The sequence below is a fragment of the Fringilla coelebs genome (assembly GCF_963513975.1).
Source record: "Fringilla coelebs genome assembly, chromosome: 2".
NCBI classification, from domain to species: domain Eukaryota; kingdom Metazoa; phylum Chordata; class Aves; order Passeriformes; family Fringillidae; genus Fringilla; species Fringilla coelebs.
The window spans coordinates 74,489,749-74,515,393 of NC_140029.1; the positions used below are offsets into that span (position 1 = coordinate 74,489,749).

General features: G+C 38.1%; 1 protein-coding gene across 2 annotated transcripts in view; it reads right to left on the reverse strand.

Annotated features, from left to right (window-relative positions):
- DDX10 (DEAD-box helicase 10) overlaps positions 1-25,645 on the reverse strand; it is a 153,587-nt gene that overhangs the window by 51,019 nt on the left and 76,923 nt on the right. For both annotated transcript variants that reach the window (XM_084226145.1, XM_084226144.1), the window contains 2 exons: positions 5,712-5,825; positions 3,352-3,513 (listed from right to left, as the gene is read on the reverse strand). In XM_084226145.1, coding sequence (XP_084082271.1) covers positions 3,352-3,513; positions 5,712-5,825 — 276 coding nt within the window. The remainder of the gene's footprint in view (positions 1-3,351; positions 3,514-5,711; positions 5,826-25,645) is intronic.

Sequence of the window (25,645 nt, forward strand, 5' to 3'; positions counted from 1 at the left end):
GGAAAAAGAGTTGTAGGAGAATTCAGCAGCCAAGTCAGAAAACCAAGAAACAGAGTTGTCACATCTGATATTGGAACATGTCAAATGGACAAAGATCTTCAGCAGTCTGCTTGCAGGAAGGAAATTTAAACAAAGATAGGAATTAAATAATTAGCATTACTGCAGAAAGGACAGGTCAGATAACAGAGTTCATGTTATGACATTATGTATTTCGGGAAGCATAGAGGATTTAAAAAGAAGCAATGACAGTCACAAGTGATGGATTTAGTACTTTGTATAAAGGGTTCTGCTGAATGCCAGCAAAGGGATATATAAGATGGGATTAAAGTATGTGACTTTAAAAAGCTCCTCTTTCAATGACACAAGAAAGGACACTAAGACATACACACTTACACAAAATCCAAAGTCATGAAAATAACATCTCCTAGTCTTTTTACTGCTCTCACATCCTTTACTGGTAACACACTTGAATATTTATCTTTTAGGTTTCACCCTCTCACTCCAAATGAGGGCAAGAAATAACTTAGACCACTTGCCTGTCAGGCTTACATAAACAACCAGACTTTTAATAACAAATTCAAACAATCATCAGGCACTTGATCAGGCTTCCACAGCATAGTCATGATACACAGACTTGTAAAGTTCTTCTTTCATATCACTGAGATGTAAGCCAAAGATTCAGACTCAACTAGTATCTGCTGCTGAGCAATTACCTTTTGGGAAGGGAAACCTTATAAGGTGGGAGAATTTTTAAATACCATTGGGAAGTCATTGTGAAATGGCCACGTAGCTCGCTTTTATCGTGAGGCAATTCAAATTTTCCCCTGGCATTCTTTCATTAATGAAGGACAAATGACTTGTCCATCAACAACGCAATAAATTCCAAAAACATCCATGAAAAAACAATGACTGAAAAGGCTAAAATAATGTTTATCTATGACACTTACCTATGATTTCTGAATTATGCCACAAAACTTCGACCTACGGTGTAAATTTTAAAAATTACACATTTTCTGGTAATGAAAAAATTGAGTACTATGTAGCTTCTTCATGAATCACTGGAAGAAGGCATCTTCTGGTCACAGAACCAGTTAAAGAGGATCAAAAAAGAAGGAGGTATGCCTGTCTCTCCTTGGATGAGACACAAGAGTAGGGCTCAGCATATTTTCCCTATAATTACTACTACAGCTGTTTCCTAAGCAGCAACAGTTGACTGTCAAGAATCCCAAACATAAATGGATGACTTAGTAATAAGGAAGAGCAAGAGAATCAATCTGTATGCCAGCCTTACCTTATATAACCTGTATTAATTAATACATGAAATGAATTGGTATCCTGAATGCCTTTTGTAGTGGGGAGAGAGATTAATCTTTAATCTCAAATGTTAGTGAGACAATGGGACAGCAAATGAGGTTCTACCAGAGTAACACCTATCACCTTCCTGCCCTTTCTTCCTTTGCAAGTTTCATCTTATTTAAATTTGGATGTTATAATTCAAAACTGTTATAAGACCATTCAAAAAATTAAATGACAATCAGGTAACTGAATACTTCATTATGTACAGAGTATTACAGAAGTATTTTTCACCTCAAACTGGAGTTTCAAATAAAAAATCTGAACAATGTCAGATGTGTGTCAGTCATGCAGTGACTGAACGGCAGCCCTTAATAGTAGACAATAATTTCACAGGATGTCAAACAGAAGTCGTCTTCTTTTATTTTTTTTTTAATCTATTTCCTTCTTTTTTATATACTATCATTTATTTATTTTATTTCATTTCATAATGGATAAGAGGTGGAGTGTGAAAAATACTCATGCACTAATCTCCAAGAAGCTTCATGTATGACACTTTTCATAATTTAAAAAAACCCCAATGACATTGATGTGGCCAGTCTGTTAATTTTGTCTGTCTCAGTTTTGAAAAGAGGCATTCTCTTTTCATAGTATCTCCACAGTTTAAGTATTTTTCTTCAATGCAGGGAAATATGTGGTCAACATCATTTGTTATCCTAAGCACTATAACAATGAAGCTGTGCTAACAGACCAAGAGATGAAGTATTTTATCATTGAAGTCTGATGTCAAACCTACAACGGTGTTACTCAAAGTGTATGAATCTGCTAGTGAATAAGAAATTGACTGCAAAGTCATAGAATCAGTCTCTCCTTCCTTGTTTGTTAGGTGCATCCTTGAAATCTGATTTTGTTTTCTGTAAACTTGACTATTATTTCACTTAGAGCACAGCAAACATGGTTTCTTTTCACCTCCTATCAACTGGAACCCTCTGCTAAAAATGATGTGAAATTTTTTGTATTTGTCAAATGACTGCAACAGGACTAGAGGAGCAGACTCAAATTAAATGTGTGAAGTATGCTTTGACATTAGCTAGGATACTCCATAGCCAAAACATGACTTGAAGCTTTCACAAATTCCTTCCAAATTATTTTGTTCAAATTCAAACCCATACAAACCCTGGAAGATCTTGCACTAATTACTTACAATCAGTGGAAAAGTCAAACTAAATTAAGTCAGCATTTACAGAACAGGACAATAAAACAACGCTTTCTAACACTTCGGGAATTTGGAAATTTGAAGCTTTGAGTATAAATCAGGCCTTTAACAACACACAGTCCTGGAATCTTACAAGTGTCCATTATCTGGAGAACGCCATACCCATCTCACAATCACTAACAGAATGACCCATGAGCTCAAAGACAGCTAAATATAACAGGTACACGGCAAGGTCAGAAAACCCTGCTTTGGTCCTTAACAAATAATAGAGAAGTAGGTGGAACTTTTAAAGGTTTTTAAACACCAGAGAGAAGCCAGACTGCAGATACTGATCTTTTCAAGTCACAGCCAAAATCATATCATGTAGTTTGAGTAATTCATTAAGTAAATTCTGATAGCCCTAAGCACACTACACAAAAAGTTAACACTTTGGCCTAGCTGAAATGGGACACTAAATGTTGAGCAAATGGTACTGTGAAGACATTTCAGAGATACTCTTTCACTGCCAGCAGGTTTTAGAGCACATATGCCTAATAATACTTCTTTCTTTTAGTGAAACAAACCCTTCCAGTGAACACTGCTTAAAAAAAAGATACTCCTACTAAATTCACCAAACTTTGAAGTTGTAAATAAAATTGCACTGTTACCAACACTTAATGCTGAATAAGGCTTTGTGCTATCCAGCTATTTTCCTGTGAGCAGCATAGTCCTGAAGAAAACCGAACAACTTAAATGAACTTGTACTACACTTATTTCACAATGTATTTAAGTATTTTTCCTCACTGAGCAATCCATAGCACAGTACTTCTGTACTTCAGTAATTGAGGTAGGAATAAACTTACCCTATGTTTTTCCTTTACTTTCTTCCTATATTCTTCTTTGTCAAATTTGTCTTCCTCACGCAGGATTTCTTTGGCTTTATCTAGGTTGATACCACTGGCATCATCTTCTTCATCTGCTTGTGCCAAATTGGATTTCTGCACAGGTGGCCACTGCTGCACTAACTGAATTAGAGATGCCAGCAAGAAAAATAATGGTTAGAATAATTTTTTCCACATCACACTTCTGGTGTCTTAAATATTCCAATACATTATTTTTTCACACCAAATAAAAAAGTCATCTGCAAAGGAAACAAATTAATAAACCTTATTTAACACCACATTCAGTTTAAAATTATTATTTTTAAGTAAGTCTCCATTAGATCACATTATTGTTTAGTAAACTCACTTCAATCTCTTCCCTTATTTTGTCCTCTTTCCTGATTAGAACAAGCAATTTTAGAACAAGTAATTTCTAATCCTGCTATTCATTTGGGGAGAAAAAACTACGTGCTCTCAAGAAATGACTCTTAGAAAAAAATGTGAGTAAATCTAAACAGTACCTTTCATGTAAACAATCAGACAAAAATTAGACAAGCCTTTATTCCACAATACAGGAAAAAAAAAAAAAAAGCCAAAAACAAAAACAAACCACCACACCATGACAGGTTCATGTTTTGAGGGAAACAAGGAGAACAGACATGGAAGGGTTTTTGGTTTTTTGATTATTGTACTAAGACTGTATTGGAAATGTTTGATGACTCATGCGGATGAAATGTTTGATGGATGACACACTGAACACATCCAGCTTCCCTTAAATATCTGAAACTGAATTCAAGACAAAGACTATATATTCACCAAAAAATATCCCCATCTATCTTATGACCTAGTAACTTATGCCTTGTGGTATGAGCACACACCTTCAAGGGAAAGTCTTTGCAAAATCTTTCTTGCTCATGGATTGGTAGAGTAATAATTCTTGAAATTACATGGCAGAAAATACATTCAGTACAAATACCAAACCAAACACATTTAGGACTCCCTAACGCACACAGGCTGTTTATTTAACAGGTACAGATAAATCTAACCCATTGTTTCACATCCTTTTGTAAAATTGAGTTTGTGCAGTTGTATTTTCTAGAAAGATACATTTTTAGAGGACTTTATCAAAGAGAAGCATGTGGAATAGAACAGTAAAATTTCAGTGCACAATCTTACACAGCTCAGGGAGAAAAAAGGCAAGAACAACAACCACACATGCAAATTTTGTGTTTCCTTAAATGTCACCCCTTTTCTATTGTATTGCTTTTCAAACTACAATCTTTGTGATTGCTTTACTCTGCATTCTTCCTCCTTTTTGCTTCGTTGTATAGATACCTAAAACATTTGCATATGAATTTTAAGTTGAGACAACAGCTTCTGAATATCTAAAAATATCTGACATTGTTTTCAGTCAATGGGGCAACCTCTAAAACCTTTTACATTCTGCCTAATGTTAGTAATTGTGCATATGGCTACACTCCCTTCACCTGCAATATAAAATGCTTTATTTTGTCAGGAAAAAAAGCAAATTATATACTTGTAAAGATGACCTAGCTTTATGCCTTACTGAAATTATTATAAAGAGGGGAAAAAACCCACCCTACTTTTATCTTAGTGCTGGAAATGGAAAAACAACATGCACAGCATCTGAAGCTGTGAAATCAAATTACAGAAAAGTTCATGGAATGTGGACCCTCGCTAGTGAAGTTATTTCCACAGGGAAGCCCTAGAGTGACTAGCATCCACAATAGTTCCTTTCAGTATAAAGTCAATAAATTTTTCTATTGTTCTACTAAAAGAACAAATCAAATAACTGGCAAATTTCCAAGCACTGCTACGCCAGCACCCGTAGGCCAAAATTGGTACTTCCTTAGCTTTTCGAACAAAACTTTTAATCTAGAAATAGTGAATGCTGGGAAGAAACACAGGGTCTTATTTTAATTCCAGTACATTAACTCAAGACTTGGGGGAGCTTTGGCAAACAGCTACAGGAAAATTGGTTTACATTTCTGTGAGAAAAAACCCAAGCTCTTGATTCCACCTGAAATTGAAGATAATAGGCAGAATAGAGATACAGTTCTGTACATCCACTTAACAGATCTCATACAAGTATCTTACACATACAAAGATAAAAAGAGGTCAGTGCTCAACATTTCTCTTTTTGTCACTGGAACTGAATTCTAAATGGAAGCTGAACTCTTTTGCAAAAGGTAAGACAATTACAAATACCACACATTTTTTAGAAGTGTGTCTTTTTATACAGATATAAAGTACATTTTTGACTTCATAGAAACTACAACTTCAATTCCCACCAAAATACAATTACTTTTAAGTGATCTTACCTCTCCATCTTCAGTAAAAACTATTTTTGTGTTAACTTTAAATTTCTTCTTCAAGATTTTTTTGGCTTCTTGGGTCTTAGTTGCTTTTTTCTTCATCTTTAATTTTGATGTGGTCTGCATAAAAGACAGTAAGGTTTCTTATGAGTTTTTTTTTACTAGGCATAGAGTATACACTTCAAACTTTCTTAAAAGTAATTAGATATATGAAAATTTAATTCCTAAAACATGAGTAAGACTAATTTCCAGTAAAAATCAACCAGCAAACTTTTTCATAAAAGCACTTTAAGCAGGATGCATCATCAGAAATTAATTTCCTCTGATAATAATTTAACATAATTTAACTCCTGCCAGTGCCAGGACACCTGGCTCATTCAAAACTCACTAACCTTGTCCCACTAAGACAAGGACACTAGATTCACCAGCTTATGCTGCTAGCAAACCACATCAGACAAGAAATACAGTATAACTGACTTGAAGCCAGTAACTACAACTGATCAGACACCAATTTCACCTCACTTGTCATCACATTGTCCCAGGCACCACAGTAAACCAGTCTGAGTTGTCTGCGTGTCAGTGAATGCCACAAGTGGCCATGCAAAAATACTCCTACTTCATAACTTTTGTCTCTTGCAGAACATCCAGGAGGTGTTTAGAATTAAATACCATTTAAATATCACAAAAGTTACTAGCATCATAAAAGAAAATAGTGAAAAAAAGTGATGAAGACTCCAGAGCAACTACTGAATGAATCCACAGAAATAGTGAAATCCACAGATGGCCTATCTATGTTTCCCCAAGGCACTCATCTAGTGGCAACATCAAGGAACTAAAGAATGTGGAGATTCACCAACCCCAACTCTTCTTCCCAGAAATCTCCTTCCAAGAAAAAAGGCTGAATGTGTTCTAACATCTACCAGGGCACAATATACAGAGGACATTTTAAGCAGTAACTGACATTACAAAACTATTCTACAGCAAAAATATTCTGAAGGAATATGTGGACACTCCATAGGAGAAGGCCCACAACTCATTCATCATCCCATAAAGACTGCAATCTCTTCACTACTCAGAAGAAAAGTGCCTGAAAAACAGCCACCAAACTGTCTCAACTTCTAATAAATAACAGAAAGCAGACAAAGCAACAAGAAAGAAAAAGAAAAAAACTGAACTTTTTCTCACTTTAATTTTTTATTTTGATCACTTTAATCAGTTTCCACGTTCTATACAAAATCCACTATAAAAAGAAGCAAAAAAACATTAACTCAGAAAGTCACTGTCATTACGGTCAGCACACTAATGCACTGAAATATGAACTATAAAAGAGAAAAATTACAGTCCTTCTAACAGGAAAAATGGCTTGTGACAGCTACTGCCTGTGATATCAAATAATGACCATATCTATTATAGAAAATAGTAACAGTAGCAGCACTTTTGTCCTCAGTATTGTCAAATGATTTTTGCTGCACTGTGCAGCTACCAAAGGTTATCTCTAACAGCTCAGAAAGCTGTGCTCGTTACTGCTGCTTACCCTACAAACAAATTGTTTCAGAAGCTGCACTAGAACAAAACCCTCACCTCAAACTACAGACTACTTAGTAGAACAACAGGAGCTGTCCAGAGGAAGAATTTAAAGAGAGATGTAATTCAAGGTGGTGGGTGGGACACTACTATTCACTATCACAGCATTTTCTTTCAGCAGCTGCTTTTGGCTTTCTTTTTTTAATAAACAGTCCTTTATTTCTGCACTGTATTATTGGTACCAGCATATACCAGTATTGGTACCAGTATCTGCCAGTATTATTGGTACCAGCATAATATGCTACTACAAAAAAAAATACTGTAAGATTGAAATTCGTACACCAGTATTTTGCAAAATTGTATTTAACTGTGAATTTCAACTGTCTACATTTCTTTAAATGGTTCTCCCAACTAAGGAGCACAAATATCCAATGAGCTGTCTATACATGAACACCTAGGCAATGTTTCCAGTTGTACCTTGTTCCCCCCTCCTTCCCCTGAGTTTGATACAGTCAAGCTGCATGGGAAAAAAATGGGATAGTACAAAGTTTCCAAACAAATAGAAAGAACAAGAGGAGGAGAAGAAAAAAAATGGGAAGCTGAATTCCCTCACTGTAGACTCAAAAAACATAGTGTAGGTTCAGTTGGTGAATCTGGCAGATTTATAATATTCCTTGTGTAGCATTACACAAAGGGATCAAAATTTTTTAGAACTTACAGGAAAAAAGCATGAGTATAAAACACTACACTCCTTAGATATTTAAACTGTGGTTTTTATTAGGACACTGCATTGGGTTTGCATGGCCAGCTTTTGCTACCAGGGGGGCTGCAAGGGTGACTTCTGTGAGAAGCTGCCAGAAGCTTTCCCCATGTCCAGCAGGATCAGTGCCAGCTGGCTCCAAGAGGAACGTGCTGCCAGCCAAGGGCCCAGCAGAAGTGATGGTAAAGCCTCTGTGATAACACATTCCAGTAGAGGGAAAAGAAGTTATGGCAGAGATGTAACTGCAGCCAGAGGAGAGTGCAGTGAGAACATGTGAGAGGAACAGCCCTGCAGACAGCAAGGTCAGGGCAGGAGGGGCTCCAGGCACTGAGCTGAGATTCCTCTGCAGCCCATGGCACAGACCACAGGGAGGCAGCTGTGCCCCTGCAGCCCCGAGAGGACCAGGGGATGCAGAAATCCACCTGGAGCCCAGGGAGGAGATCCACACCAGAGCAGGGGGATCCTGACAGGGGGCTGTGACCCAGGGGAGGCCCGTGCTGGAGCCAGCTCCTGGCAGGACCTGCAGATCTGTGGAGAGAGGAGCCCACACTGGAGCAGGTTCCCTGGTAGGACTTGTGACCCATGCTGCAGCAGCCTGTCCCTGAAGGATGGCCACACTGCAGCAGTTCGCAGAGAGCTGTTGCCCATGGGATGGATTCACATTGGACAAGCTCACGGAGAACTGTCTCCCATGGGAGGGACCCCACACAGGAGCAAGAGGAGGACTCCTTTCCCTAAGCAGTGGCAGGAACACCATGTGATGAACTGACCACAATCCCCATTCCCTGTCTCTCTGTGCCACTGGGGAATAGGAGGTAGAGCTGAGAAGGAGGGGTACAGGGAAGGTGTTTTAAAGATCTGATATTACCACTCATTATCCTGCTCTGATTTAATTAATTATCTCTAATTAAAGTCTATTTTGCCTGTGATGACATTTGTTGGGTGATCTCTCCTGGTCCTTATCTCAACCCATGAACCATTTGTTTTATCTTCCCTGTCCAGGTGTAGAAGGGCATGATGGAGAGGTTTTGTTGGGTGCCAGGCATCCAGTCAGGGTCCACCACTACTCTGGTAGTTCAAATTTCTGAGCACACTTCAGATTTGATGGCTATCAAGGCTCCTTCAGCTTCAGAGACATTCCCCTGACTGGCTCATAGTTTAAGACCAGATGGGCTCAGATATCAAAACAGATATCAAAACATTTTCATCACAGATGTAGGCACAATTTTCCAAACTACATGACTTCAGTATTCAGCAGTAGAAGAAGGGACCTTTGGTGTGCTAGGGCAGTGGTTTCTGACATAGCTCCCCTGTTCCAAGGGGGAGGCTGCATAGTCCAGGGTAAAAGTCAGGCTGATCAGCCATGGAGTGTATAGAGTCCTGTGGCTACTGTGGGGTCCCATACATGCTGCTTTGATTCCCTTCTGGGGATCTCTCTCACATTCTTCTGGAGTCCCTACATAATCCTAAAGTGTCCCTCTTCTGTCACTTAACCCTCTCCCTCCACGTAGCATCTTTCAGAGGATCTATGCCCCACACTCCAAGAGCCTCTTGCCCTACTTCCTGCTGCTTTATATTGAACATACCTCTGGCCAGATGTTTCTCCAAGTGGCTGAAGTCTTGATGCAGGATGGGTTGTGCTGAGCTCATGGCCTCCTCAACGATCCATGACACCCTGTGACCCCCTCACCCAAATTTCTAACGCAGCTGCCTGTCTTTGCTTTGACCTCACATTTGAGACATCAATTTCCCATCGAGCAGGAGTCTGATTCATCTACTTTAAAAGTGAAACACCACTGCATATGAGACCTCAGGCTTTCCTAATCTTCAGTGCTAACCCTTGGTTCCCTGTGTTTTCACGCCACTCTGCTTACTCATTTCCCATTTTCATCTTTTGTACTAGGAGATACTTGAGCATGAACAAGCAGCAGACTGACATTCTCTAGGGCTTCATCTCTTTTCTTCACTAAGAGCTCACCACAGTAGCAGGCACCACCAACTGCTGCAGGTTGCCAGAAGATCCCTGCCAGCTGTTAACCTTAAGTTCTGTAGAGAATACAAAGGTAGCAGGAGTCCTGACTCCTCTCTGCCCAGTGAACTCTGGAATCTGGGGTCACAGGCTGTGCAGGCAGAAATATGATCACATCAGCAGAAATAAGTGAACAGAGGGTTTCTGCTGACAACTAGACCCTTCTGCTAGTGCCAGAGCAAGCCATGGGCACGGGCATTTTAAAGTGAGCTGAGAGGGCACAGCTGTTGTCCACACTGATCAGCTCATTGCAGGTCCTACTCAACTACTATTTACATCAGTAAATCCCTTTCTAAAGCTGAATTATTCCATCAGATAAGCCACTGATCCAAACAAAACAGCATGGGTGATCTGAGCCCAGGTTTTCACGTTGCTGTTAAGATACCAAAGGAATTCTGCATTTGAACTCAAGTTGCAAACAACAGTTTAAGCACCAGCTGGTGCACACACCCCTCTCTGTCAACTGGAAGAGGCTACCTGCTGCTCACCAGCAGGTACATTTTGCCCTCTGCCCAATACAACAGGCTTTCAATCTCACCTTTTTTTCTATAAAGATGTGGCAATAGTTAAACTTATCAAACAAAACCAGGGCAATAATTAGCCTCTTTAAAATGATGTATAACACTTAAACATTATAAATTAAGAGTCACTCAAGTTTATAAAAAAGCCATAAAATGTAGGCTCGGCTACATTTTGTAGGATCGGCTGCAGAATTGGGGGATTTTTTACTGTTACTAATCTAAAGTCGAAATTTCTTTTTCCTTTTGTACATGCCAGATGGCTTGCTGGATTATTTAATGAGTAACAATAAAACCTAGCTCTTACAGGCACAGAAAATTCAAACATTTTGATATAGAGTCAGTAACAATACAGCTAATATGGAAGTTCTTTTCTCTTTTTTTCCAAAAAGGAGTGGGCTTTTGATTTCTGGCTTAAAACATCTGAGATTCTAAAGCTGAATCAACAAAATGTTTTCTAAATGAAGATACTGACAAGTTTAAGAAATAAGATTTACTATTTTTCCGATTATAATAGTTTTCTGAAGAGACAGGGCACAGAAACACAGCCACCAGTAAATTTTGCTCCTGTAATATTTTTTCTTACTAATACAACTTTAAAGTGAATAGATAGATATGAGCACGTAATTCCCAGTAACTCAGGATGTAACAACAATATCTTACCACAACCAAGACAAAACACATGTACTTTGACCTTTGGAGTGTTTCTCATCATCAACCTAAAGTTGTTTTGTTTCTAAGTACAATTTTCTTTTTCATTTCACCTCAACACACCTCTGAAAGCAAGCACAGAACACTCACTACAAAAGCTGCCTAAAGACAGGACTACATTATTGTGGCAGGGTCTAATATCAGTAGGGAAAAAAAAAAAAAGTTAGAATCAATTCTCCAGTCCCGCAAGCTAAATCAAGCATTACTGCACTTCTAGAGTGTTTGTGGACTTTTCTTCTCCCTCCTACTTGTATCATACAATTCCTAGGAAGAACGGTGCCATACCTGGAAGTATTTTCCAGTCTCTCCCAACATTACCAAGAATTTAACAGCAACTGCCTCTGAGAAATAAAAATCAATGTGGGACTCAATTTCACAGCTTTGTTTTGTATTTCTTGAAGAAACTGCCCACAAGAGGAGCAAGTATTATGACATTTGCAGTATCACCAAGTACGTCGGTCCTTCTGTTGAACTACTGCGTTCAGACTTGGATGTCGTTCCCCACAGAAGGCTTGCAGACTGAAGCTACCAAACCTTGGACAAAGAAGAGCACTGGGTTCCTGCTTGTGCCATGGAAAGCAGAGATGGTTTTCATCCAGCAGGCACCACAGAACTTTGAAAATACTAACTATCCTCCAGTCACTAATCCAAAGCAGCCTCACCATAAAGCATTACCTCCCAACCCCTAAACTTCCCAAATTCAGACTATAAGGCTTTCATTACCTACGATGGAGGAGAGAGGAGTTTAGAGGGGAGGGAAGTTTTCACTTCTCCTGAAAAATAGCTAAAATATCACAGAAGCAGCAGTGAGTTACAAACTTCACTCCTCACACCTAATTGCTACAGATAAGACAGAAAACATCAAGAGAAGCAAAATAGTCAGACTGTGAAGTCCTGTCTGTTTTACTTCAAGCACCTACAAAATGCTAAACACCAAAAAGCTTCCTCTTGATAATACAATTTGATTCCTATTGAGTATGGAGGACCAAAGAGGCAAAAATCCCAGGATGGGGCATGACCACAAGGGGATGTAAGGATGCTGCTTTTCTCCATGACCTGTGACAGCTAGGTGGTCTTTACTTTGATTTCCAGTCCACTTCTCTAAACAGCTATTTCTATCCTTCCTAACTTCTGCTGACTGCTCACGAATCTTGGCCCACTGTGCATTGTTGTGAACATCAGAACAAGCCAAAGCCACTGAGAAGTAGCAGGGCAAAGCTGCTTCCACAGAAGAACTCCCTCGATTTTCCCTAGGAAAACAAGCTTCTTTTGTTAGCCTATGTTGCTGTTCTACTTTTTATGTAATACAAGTGCAGCTAATTGGGCTTTGGTGAAGTATTCTAAATTTTTACTTTTTAATTAAATGTTAAAAATTAGGAAGCTTAAGTCCACAGACACTATCCAAACAACTTAAACAGCATTGGTAGAAGTCATTGAGGACAGCTTTTACCACAGCAGTTGTGAAAATCCGGAAACAGGTAGATATACTCAAAAGAAAAAAACAACACTCCTTACGTGTTTTCTATTTGCTTCTCTATGAACTCTTATAGCACATTAATCAAGCATGAAGATCAACATTTTTCAAGTGGTGGGCTTAAATTAAAAGGCTGGACTGATGTGGGTCTTGTTGGTTTGGGGTGTTTTTTCTTCAGGGTGTTAGTGTGTGTGTGTATGTGTGTGTGTTATTTTGTTTTTTTCCAGCTAGTATCATGCGATATTTCAAGTAAGACACTAAAAACCCAAAAAGCTGAAGTTATTGGTTGGTAATTCTTTACATAATACCATAGTTTGATCAGGGAAATTCTAGACAGCTAAATTACCTAGTACATCTATTAATTATTTCCTTTCTAAACCTAGTGACATAATGCTGATTTTTAAAAGAGACCATTTTATAGGAGAGAAAAACTTACATAAACAAAAAGCCACATTGCATATGGCTTTTACAGTAACAGCTATGAAGGAAAGATCCAGGTTGGAATTCAAAAGAAAAACAGCACTCTTAGCACAAAGAATAGCCTAGACATGAATTATTTCAAAAACACAGCAACAGGAGAAACAAGTCATGTAAATAACAAAACATTCTAATAAGCACTATTCAGTATTGCTAACCGCATGTCGTGACTTAACCTCAGCCAGCAACAAACCACAATGGAGCCGCTCACTCATTCACTCCCCCTGCACCAGCATGGGGGAGAAAATCAAGAAGAAAAGAAATGAAAAAGCTCCTGAGTTGAGATAAAGACAATTTAATAGCTAAAGCAAAGGCTATGCATGCAAGCAAAGCAAACAAAAGAATTCATTCACCACTCTCATGGGCAGGCAGGTGTTCAGCCATCTCCAGCCATCAGCAGGGCTCCACCATGCATAATGGTGACTTGGGAAGACAAACACCATCATTCCAAACATCCCAACCCCTTCCTTCTTCTTCCCCCAGCTTTATATGCTGCGCATGATGCCAGAAGGTCCTGAATGTCCCTTGGATCAGCTAGGGCCAGCTGTCCCAGCTGCATCCCTTCCCAGCTCCTTGCGCACCCTCAGCCTCCTCACTGGTGGGGTGGGGTAAGGAGCAGAAGAGCCTTGGCTTGGTGAAAGCCCTGCTCAGCAGTAATGAAAACATCTCTGTGTTATTGGCAGTTTCCAGCTCAAATCCAAAACACAGCCCAATACCCAGCTTCATGAAGAAAATTGACTCTATCCCAGCCAAAACCAGCACATCACATTACAGAAAAAGACCACCAGCATTTTACTGTGTTCCAGTTAAAACTGCCTTTCAGATCAAAGAAGGAGACACAGATGAAACAAACCACAGCAAAGACCGACCTGTACTATGGCAACCACACTCTTACACGATGGCTTTGATTACTGTTAGCACAAGAGACTATATCTGAATCTGAGTTTCATTACAGTTTCGTGTTTGGGTGCAAGGGTTTGGCGAGAATTGATTTCTTATTACACAATATACTACTGTTCTCCAAAACAGATTAAATTAAGCCAGGAAAGTTGAAAATAACTAAATTTAAGATTAAAATTTCAGTGTTCAACATAAAATGCAGGAGGTAGGATCAGAAAACCTTGCCACTTTCTAGAACAACTGGAATAATCTGCAGTATATTTACATTATGACCTTGGCACTGTGTTTAGACAGGAATTTGCTATAATTCCTTCTATTTTAAAAAGGTATTTATTTAGAAGATTGTTTTTCCTTGTATATAGACTATGACAGCAGAAAAGAAGGAGAAACAAGCACCAGTAAATGGGTCCCTGTCCAGTATTTATCTCTAACCACAGACAAGAGCCAAGCTTAGGTACAGAAATCTTTATTAAATGGTTCTCCAGTGATAAATCTTACTCCCATTTCTGATGCCACATAGCAGCATTTCTCTAGAATACTTCTAAAACACAGAAAATAACTAAAATAATTTCCCATTGAATTGTTACACTTTTCCTAGGAATGAATGCATATTCCATGTGATACAGGACTCTTCATTCCAGCAGCTGGTATCAAGACTTAAAAATGGGAGTTATGGCAAAGGATAAACAGAGATGGAGGATGAAATTTCTCTAACAAGTAAAAAGAGCAAATATTAAGAAAAATATGTTGATATTGCAACATCTACTGTAACTTACTGAACTTATTTTGTCAATTATGACTTAAAATCATAACTACTTATACAATGGTAAAGGCACAACATTTTCAACAAAAACTATTCTTTCAGGTTATTGGGGATTCCATCAGTAGCTCGGCACTTCCAACTATGAATTTAAATGAGAGAAAGGATGTTTTTTCCACACACTCCCATACCTCTTCATTCATTTTAAGAAGTTTAATTCTGCTTTAACCATTTCCCCTCGTTTCTTTACAGGTACTTTAGAAATGCCTGGTTACAGTTCCTAATCCTGAAATACGATTCCTGCATGCTCACAGCAGCATTTAACAGCTACAAAATTTAAACCAAATCATGAAAATGTATTTTTAAGTGCATTTCCATCCCTACATTCATGAGAAAACTTTCATGCCCTCATGTTCTGTACTGAATAATAGAATGTTAATGTTTTACCCTGATATAAAATCCCAGAATACCAGAAGGAACCACAAATGAGCAGCATTGCACAATCAATTTTTCATGCTTTTTTTTTTCCTATCTTACCCTCTCCCCGTTTTTTTTCTTTTTATTTTTATATTATATATTTCCAACTCCTCCACAAAACAGGAAATGCTTTGGTGAAGAGCCAAGCTCCCCCCAGCCCACAAAACAAACATCTGATTTACAGGCTATAAATTATGTAATTGTAAACACAACTCTATCTGTATATGCCAACAGTTTTTCTCATTCATCTGCAAAACCACTGTAGCTGATTTCCAAATCTTTAAGTATAAGACTATTATACAAGAAATACAGGCAAAAAAAAATCCCTCTATATTTATTATTATACGATCTAACATTAAAAAATTCACTGCTTGAGAAATTTGTGAGTTAAAATAATTAGATAATATCTCACTCTGAAAGATATCTCTATTTAATGCACTAGAACACAGAACTTTTCAGTATAGCTATTGCATTAGGCTGAAAACCTCCATTATCTGGGAGCACAAGCAGCAACAACATCCCTTTCTAAAGCATTAGCCCTTTAGCAACATATGGCCACCACTTCTCATGCAGCTTATTTAAGTGAGGTGTAATAGAGAACACAGAACCATTCACATATTTCTAGGCAAAAACTAAATTAAGTTATAATCAAGTATGCATGGCCAAATGAAGATAGAGACATTCCAGAATACTGTAATTCAAAACCAAACACATTAACACAGTTTTTGTTAATATTCAACATCTGGGTTGGTAGAAAAAAAATGTATCTCCAAAGAAACATGTATAAGTCAAGATATTCTAATAACTCAGACTGCCTCAGACTGCAAATATCAAAGAAGTAAACAGTAATGATTAATCCCATTAGTAACTGCAGTGCCAGATCAAGGCACAAAATGCCTTCATTCCACTCCTCTCTGCCATTACAAGGTAAGCACCCTTACAACAAAATCCAAAATGAGCATACCAATTCTCCAGGACCTCTACAGCCAGGAGAAGTAGATGCAACATCAATTAACAAGCAAATCCCATTATTTTGTTGACTGCTATTGGCCCACCAGAGCTTCCATTTTTGCAAGCAAGAAAAGGCTATCATGAAGATGCTGTTTCCAGCACAACTTGGCAAATTAGGAGAGCATGATCATTGAAATATTCTGAGAAACGTAATCACTGGATGATGGAGCCAGAAGGCAATGCTAAGCTGACATTTAATGAACTGATTAATTTGGGGCTTTTTTAGTTAAATAAAGATTGTTGCGTTTAATGTGACTATTTTCTAGGAGTTAGGCCACTTATTCTAAGGAAAAAGAGGAAAAAATATTCTTCTGCATAATCATTAAGACAGCCAAGGCTTAAATAAATGTCAAAACATAGTTAAAATTATGGCTTAAAAAGACTCTGCAGAAGAAACTTAGATCAAAAGGTGGGATGAGAAGACCAAGATTTCCTGCTGTTTTTCTTTAAGGCTGAATATATTTCATTGTGTGTGATAAGCATGACCTTCCTTTCTCCCCAAAAAGCCACAGGCCTGGCCCCAGGAACACCGCAGCAGTCAAGGCTGAAGCTTCTCAAAACATTTGGTTTGCTACATTCTCCTGATCTGTCATCAGAAAGTAACAAAAAACTTTACTTTGCAGAGAAGTGTATTATCTCAGCTCCCTCTCTCCCTCCTTTTGCACAAGCTAAAACCACAACCTATGCCCGTTTAATTGCCACCCACAAAAATATTCTCCACTGGCTGTGACCGCAAATAAGCAAAGACTACAGATGTTTTGAGAAAAAAACCCTGTTTTGCTTATTTGACCAGTGTGTATTTTTCAGCAGTAATCAGTGTGATAACCACCACTGTCTTTAAGAGAGCCTTATTTCCTCTTCTGATTGACCCACATGGCACATCCTCCTCCCCTTCAGAGGCTCTGAAGGCGATGCTCCTCTCAGTGTACAGAGCAGACACAAGTGAAGCCATTACCCTGCCTCCAGCCAGACACGGCACTGCTACAGAGAGCAAGAGCCAACACTACTTGGTGGTCTGAGAGGGTTTATCTTTGACATGAGGCTTGGTCAAATTTTGCTCCCAAACAAGGAGAGCAGAGCCCAAGTGCACCAGGGCCTTCTCAGAAACCCCACAGAAAAACAGAACACCAGGGAACCGAAGGAAAGAACAGGAGGTCAGATGAGAGACCTGTTCACTGATGCCAAGAGACCCAAGAAGGATGGAGCTGGTTTCTCTCAACCAAATGTCAATCAAGGATAATCTGAACAGACAGAAGCTCTTCACAACTAAAGGCAGATGCAGGGACCAAAATAATAGCCAGGAGAGATATTTCACATCTATTAATTCTCTTCTTTAAAAAAGATTGAGTATTTTGACTTCTTTTTCCATGTATTCCATACAGACATAAAATGCTGCCAGAAGTGGTCCTGCAGTTCTTCTACACAACTCCACAGCTAGCCCTTTGCTAGTACTGGTTCTTCTCCAAAGGGAAAAGCTGCTGCTCCAACGATGTAGAACTGGCAGAAAGTTGGCACTAAGACTAGAAGGACAAAGGCAACTGAGCTTCCAGCAAAGAGAATATGAAAACTGTCCACTCATTTGGAAGAAAAAAATAAGTAATTTTCCCCCCAATTCAGGCATTAAACGATCAGGTAATCCCCATTAACAGAGAATCTTCTACCCGTTGTGGTTTTTTGGTTTTGCTTTTTTTAATTAATCTTTCTTACTGGAAGTAAGAAGTAACAGATTTAGAAGAGAAACTAGCAACACTTAAAAGAAACAGTGAAGGGCAAGGAAATCAGGCTACTCTAGCCCATGACAGGCCCTCAGACTGAACACAAAAGGATGCAAAGCAGAAAAGCAAGTTTTAGAGGAATGATGGATTACAAAAATGAAATGGAAATTGGAATAAGAAGTACCTTACAACACAAGAATGCCAAAGGCACGTTTGCAAGTAAAAAATGTTTCTTGACTTTTTAGACAAAGGCAATATAACAGGAGCAACTAATTTAACTTTCTGTGGAACATTTAACATAATTCATGCTAAAAAGTAACAGCTAAAGTTTAAAAAATGGTCAAAAAGAGTTAAGAGAGTTCAAGGATTAGAACTGCTACAGTGACTACAATGATCTGTGTTGAAAGACAAATTACGAGGGTGCTATTGATTCTCCTCAGGCAGACCCATGGTTCCTGCTCTGTGTGCACCCCTAGTTTCTCAGGCCAAGATCAATTAGTCTATGACAGTTGTTCTGAAAGTGGAACAAACATCTGTCATTAATAATACACAATGTCTTAAAGTTTATGGCAGTCAATTAATTGCACTCTAACACTGAATCTCTCCTCCTGAGCTGCATGTACAACTTTGCTATCGGCTTTTAGGAAAACTTATGTTCTGGTTATCCTATCTGAGCCATAATATTCATATTTTAAAGATCCTTGGAAGAAAGTCAAGCTGAAATCTAATTAGTAATTATTTCTAGAGAAACACACTGGACTTTAGAGATGTTCAGAAATTAACATAATCTACTTGTTATAGTTATTTCATCATCATAAATTAACTTTGTATGACACTACATACTCTTCTTCTCCCTTAAATTTAACTACACTGGTGTTTTGAATAAATGTGGATTTTATATTCTGCGTAGACAGAAAAATAAGTCTGCAGGGATAACACATGAAAAAATGCCTTGTTAGCTATTCACCAAAATATACAGCTTAGACCTAGACATTTTTTGTGCTTACTGAAAATCCAGAAAAATTTTACAATGAAGTTTAACAAACCAGAGTCAATGGAAATGCATCACTGATTTTAGCAAAAAATGCTCTGAACCCACCAAGGGAAGACAGGTGCCTCTGATTTTAGCAAAAAATGCTCTGAACCACCAAAGGGAAGACATCCCTGCCTCTTCCTCATTGTAACGCCAAGGCCAGCACTGCAGGAAAGCTGCATGAAAGCACAAGCAAAGAGAATAGGAATGGCATTATGACTGGAGCTCTAAGCACCAGAACATTGACAAGAAAAGGTTCAACAGCTGGAGATGGAAGATATTCCTGCCATCCAAAGAGATGTCTTGATTCTTCCCACTGAGAGCGCAGTGAATTGTTGCGAAGCCTGTTGCAGGACACACTGTGCTCCAAGGTCAAGAGCTGGACCAATCCAATTCAAGTAATACAAACTAAACCACACATTCCCATTCCTGAAGCTTTTTTATGAGCACTGATAAATAAGCTGCAATTTGTTCATTTTCAGGCTTAATTCCCATCCTCGCAATTCACGGAACACGGTCTCCTGAGAAATTTCTCTAAATTAAGAAATGTCTTTTGAAAGATTATTTTTTGGCTGGACTTCACTTCTGTACCACCAAAGAATTATCCCATTTGAGCCTCAGCTGAACTCCTGGGCGCACACATAAATGCTACATTGCCTGAAGTGAAGAAGTAAGCTGTAGCCACCGGGCACAGCAGAGAAAACAGGCTGAAGGCAGCAATATAGTGGGGACACAGCAGCTTGTTAGCACAACTGGGCCGCTGAAATGAAGTCATGAACCCCACCCCAGTATGCCCTACACCCATTCTCACTCCAGCAAGATGGAAGAGCTCACCTTGCTCACCTGGAACAACTTCACACACACTACTTCAAGCAACTGATGTAGTGAAAACTATGAGTTTGAAAAAGTAAATTGAAATGGACGAAAGAAAAGGAAAAAAAATGTGTTTAGGACTATGAATCTGTCATCACTACTAAAAAAAATATGGGGTAACTGCTGACAGGTCTCCATTAAAAATAAATTTAGATAGCTAGCTTAAGAAATAAGGGAAACCTTCATCTCTTTCAAAAAACATTTTCTGAAGCAGTTTCAGAGAATCCATGGGTCATATGTGGCAAATGACATTTGTTCAGTTAAGAATAATCTGCCCGAAAGTCGACATTTCTAGGATGGTGAGAAATATTTCCCATTTTAACTGCAAGTGTTTTCACTTTGTGCCAAGAGCCACCCAGTGACCACAGCTGGAAGAAACCCAAATGCTGCTTCACTTACCCAGAATGTCAAGGCAGCTAGAGACAGTTTTAACTGCAAAAGTTAGGAAAAACAAGAAAACCAAGAATAGCAGATTGACTGCCAATGTGGAAACTGGATTTCAAACATGTGCATTCACACTGACACATCTTATTCTAGATTAAACAAAAACGTCCTCTTAAAACTTTTCAGCAGAAAAAAGATCCTACATAAGAAACACTACTGAGTGAGAAGATAACTATGTACTTCACATTGCTAGTGATCTTTTTCTATGCAAAACAGTAATCAAATATGGAACCAAATGACATAACAGAGCAATTTCAATCCCTTTTCTCCAGAGCAGTAATTTCTCAAACTCTGTAACAGTGATAATGTAATAGAATATGGTTGTTGCAGACAGACCTATTTGTAAGAACGTACAAATTTACCCTCTGCACAAACCACTCAATTTAAAACTACAAAGTACATTACTTTGAGATTATGCTTTTTTTCCCATGCATTTCTTGCATAGATTGATTTCCAAGATGATGAAAGTTCATGCATAGATATATATAGATATATATGTAAGTAATTTCTCCTACTAAATCTATAGAAACAGATGTTATCCCTTTGTATTGCTGCATTTGATTGCTTTGATTTTTCTCAAAAAAGAGAAGATACTGAGAAGATATGACTTACTCTGGTAGGGGAAAAAACTTCTGAAATGCTTTTACAAGCACTTTTTACAGTACTTCCATGCTTGAACAATACAGCTTTTTTATGTTGCAGTAACTTTTTATCATGCATTCAATAGATTTTATTCCTGTAGCCATTTACAGAAATGTGGGTAAGATTCTTTTTATCTACCATTTTCAACTGCACTGAGGAAAAAACATAAAAAAGCATATCCAAGTTTAGGCTAACACAGACAAGAAGAGTATGAGAGACCATATGGATAAAATGTCTTCTGCTTCAGTCTAGTGTGGAACACTCTCCTATGCTTTGTCTAACATGGAGCTTTTTTTACACTAAGGGTTATTTGACTGATTTGCTTATAAGTGAAAAAAAGCTGCTGAGGGTATTTAGTGGTCAATAACTAGGAGAAGACAAGAAGCCTGATAAGAAGTTCACACTGCACTGAAACAGCCAGTTTCTTCCAAGGACATAACTATAATACATTTTCTATCAGTTTAGCAGCTTGCAGAAGAGAACTGCCATAATTTATTATCGTATTTATCTACTTTGCTGTTTAGAACATCAGTAGGTTTCAGTATTTAGTAGAGCTATGGGGAAAAAAATGAGTCAGCTATGGGCCATCAGGGCAAAGGGATCAATATCTTAGCTAGGATAAAACTGGAATATTTAGTAACCAAAACTACCTACTACACAGAGACAGCCCAGCAGCAAATATTTCTTCTCAATAAATTTTATACCGACATTTAATGCATGCAAAACAAATTATTAATATTCAAAGCCATCTGCTTATTTATTTACACTGCTTTAATAAAATCCACTCTCACTGCTTAAAATAGAATAAATGCAACAAAAAGTCATACTTTTTTTTTTTTAATATAAATCACCCAGTAGGCTGCTTTTTAAAAAAAAAGAAGGAAATATTTCTCTTACTCCTGGGGAAAAAAAACAGTAACAAAAATGGCAGGAGATATTTCCCATTAAAACATCTTGACTTTGAATATTCCAATTGAAAATGTGAGGACACCTCCCAGAGCACAAATAAGCTCCTTTTCAATGAGCATTTGCATAGCCAAGCTTTACTTCATATTTTCATGGACTGCTCGCTTTCAAGGACTGTGGTCCAGACAGATCGCATTTTTTTTTTACCTTTTTTAAATTTGGGGCTCTAAGTCCTTCACTTGCAAAATTGTAGCACTCAGTTTTTCAAAGGAGTCACCATGAGTTTGTTTTCTGGTATGTGATTTAGAAAAATCATCACAAGGATGTTAAAATTCCGTAAGGATAGTATGATTTTTCTACTGTTTGGGTGGTTTGAGAAATAAACTCAATTTTAATGGGAATCAGACATGAGACTTTCAAACCTTTTGAAAATCTTATCTGAAAAACAACTACATTTCTAAAAAGACAGGAAATAGAAGGAAATAAAATTATTATTTTTCTTCCAATCGTGAACTTGCAAAAAAAAATCCTACTTAGAATTTTAAGATCTGCAATACAAAACTATTTTTATCATTACAATGATCCAGCTTCAGGTCACACTGCTCCTCCAGCTATAAACAACTCTTACTGATGTAAGCCAAGACAAAACCACAGGGGTGAGCAGTGGACTGACCAGCAGGTTCTGTCATGATAGTTATGAATTCTGCCATCTGGATTATTTATTATGAGATCAGTTTAGTCCAAGACATTAGCAGGACATTTCAGATGAGATCCTGTAAAAAACTGCAATCATGTCCCTTCCACAACTAAGTGAATACTGATTCACCAATCCTCTTGGTTAAATGTTTTCTGTAGCAGAAGTTTAACAGCTATACAGCAAACTGCTTCATTGGTGGATTGGCCCATTCACTCCATATAATCCAGCAGGCACTGTTCCATGTTAGTTTTCAGCTGCAAAGGAGCTGTTTTCACTATGAAGATACTGCTACAATGCAGTACAAATATCAACAGGGTTAACATATCACAGAGATCTCCTTTTTCCTCCAAACATTCTATGGAGCAAGAAGCAGGAATTCTGCAGAGAGCAGAGCTCTACTTTACAGACTTGAGTGCCTTTCATAACTTAGTGCACAATACAAGGGACTCAAACAAAGCCAACAGGAAGAGCAGAGAGGCGCACACAGAAGCAAAAGAAAACTATTTTCTCCTTACTACCTCTGCAAACCAAGGGGGTGATTTTAAGTAGGAGGTAAAGCATAAGGGACTTTGATTCAACTCCTGAAATCACTGAATCCTAGAATCACAAGATAGTTTGAACTTGAAGGGCCTTAAAGGTCATCTAGTCCAATCTGTGTGAAATAAGCAGGACCCTTCCACTACATCAGGTTGCTCAGAGCCCCATCCAAGCCTGACCTTCAAAGCTTACAGGAATGAGGCACCTACCAGGCAACCTATTTGAGTGTTTTACCACATTCATTTTTACAATGAACAACATTCATGGTAAAAATGTTCTTCTTTACATTTCATCTAAAGCATTACTGTCCTTCTCCACTAAAGGAGTAACCTTGGATTACTGGCCTACACAAGCAAAAATTGTAATTATCCTTATGGTCAGTCTTACCCACCCTTCAAGATGTGCTCTATCAGTTTTCACCTGGACTTCCTCAAAATACACCAGCTCCTAGTTAAACACTCTCTTCCCTAAAAACCTTCATACTCTTTTCATGCCCTCTCCTAGTGTTTCCTCACCACAAAAAGGTGATGTGATGCTGGACTGCAATACCAGTTCTATTTCAAACAGCAGAACTTACCAGCACCAGTCTTTCCACACAACTATCTTGATTCCTTACTATTTTTGTACTTTTCAGATTCAAAATCAAGCATTCCTTAGGTGAATTGAGTCAAGCTAGTCTACCAGAGCTTAAAGGATGATTTAGGCAAGAAAAACTAAACACTGGATAGATTTCAAACAAAATCACACAAATACTGCAATCTGGGCAAAACTTGGGAACACCACATAAAAGAGAAAAGTGCTCTTGTTTATGTCCGTAATTGCAAGATTGGAAAAAATATTACTTGATTTTTACTAGATATCAACATTCACTGATACCCTCTTATCAACTGTAATTCCAGCAAGATCCCAAGGACCCACAAATCAGGGTGCTGAACCCCCTGAAAGCTGAGGAACAATTCTTTGTCACTGTAATAATAATAATAATAATAATAATAATAATAATAATAATAATAATAATAATAATAATAATAATAATAATAATAATAATAATAGTAGTAGTAGTAATGTTTACCAACCAACACTGATCCATATAACACAGTCCATATAACTACAGTTGGACATGCACTGCCACATCCTTAATGCAAAATGAAAAAATAGTGCACTACAGCAAAAAATGGTACTACAAAATTTCTCACTATAGCTGGGCAGATGGTAAATGGCAACTGCAGCTTATCACAACCCCCAGAACTGTCTTCATCACCTTGTGTTTCCCCATCTGTCTTTTGTGCCCACCTGATTTCTCACCTTAAACCAGCAGCTCTGCTACAGTATATATGTAGTACGTTAAGTGCCTAATGCAACAAAGTCCCAGCCTTTAATTAGAGATTTTATAATGTATGCTAAACAAAATACAGATCACATTTAATCAGGACTGTGCATAAACCATTCAAAATGTACATTATTAACACCCACAAATCATGTGGGTTTTTTTTTTTAATTTAGTTAGTAACGGAAATAGGTATTTAGTGCTCCCTTGCCTTCAAATGCAAGTCTTTTACATTACATTGTAGAAGAGGAACTACAAGATAGACTATTGTTTTCATTAATTTGCCTCTTCACTTTCTTCAATACCACTTAGTGGTCAGTTTGCCTCATTCCATAAACATCAGGGATTAGTGTTGGTTCACAGAACTCAGGAACCCAGGAGCTTGAATGTATTCTGGAGCTGAAATGTTTCACTACATTCTACTGGACTCAGCCCAAAGTATTCATGGACAGAAGAAGATTCCCTTAACTCATAAGATACAAAAATCTCCAATGCTACAGTAATGGAAGGCCCAGTGAAGTATGAGGGGTTTATTTTTATCCTGTTGCTTCCTCATTGTCAGTGTTGCCATTAGAGTAAGTGCTCATCGCCCACAGTTTCTCCACCGTTATTTGGCAGTAGCTGCAGTCCGCAGAGAAAATTCTCATTTACTGTGCCACTGGGTGAGCACCTCTGTAAAGCAGCACATCTCCTTAGTGTCCCAACCTCCTTTACTGTTTACAAGCCCTCATTAGTTGTGTCCTGGATGCTGTGCTATGTGAGAAAACACAACATCAAATACTGAACCTTTACATCCAGATCAGACACTGCCTTATTGCTGAGCCATTACCAAATCACTCTGCTAAAATATCACTCTAAATTAGTAAAATACATGGCTAAGACAGATGAAAGCAAGCAATGAATCTCATAGAAAGCATTTGATCAGTTGTTTTAATAAGCAGTTAAAAAGGAAACTGCAAGTGTTAAGCCTTTATATCAGTCTTCTTTTTTCAAATGCAAACTGCTCACCTCTGACTGAGGCAGAGTCAATGCTGAAAAATCCATTACTGTCTTTGCCTGTACATCATTTAATGAAATTTGAAATAGTGGGACTATTTACTCTAATACCTTAGATATCTTTCAAAT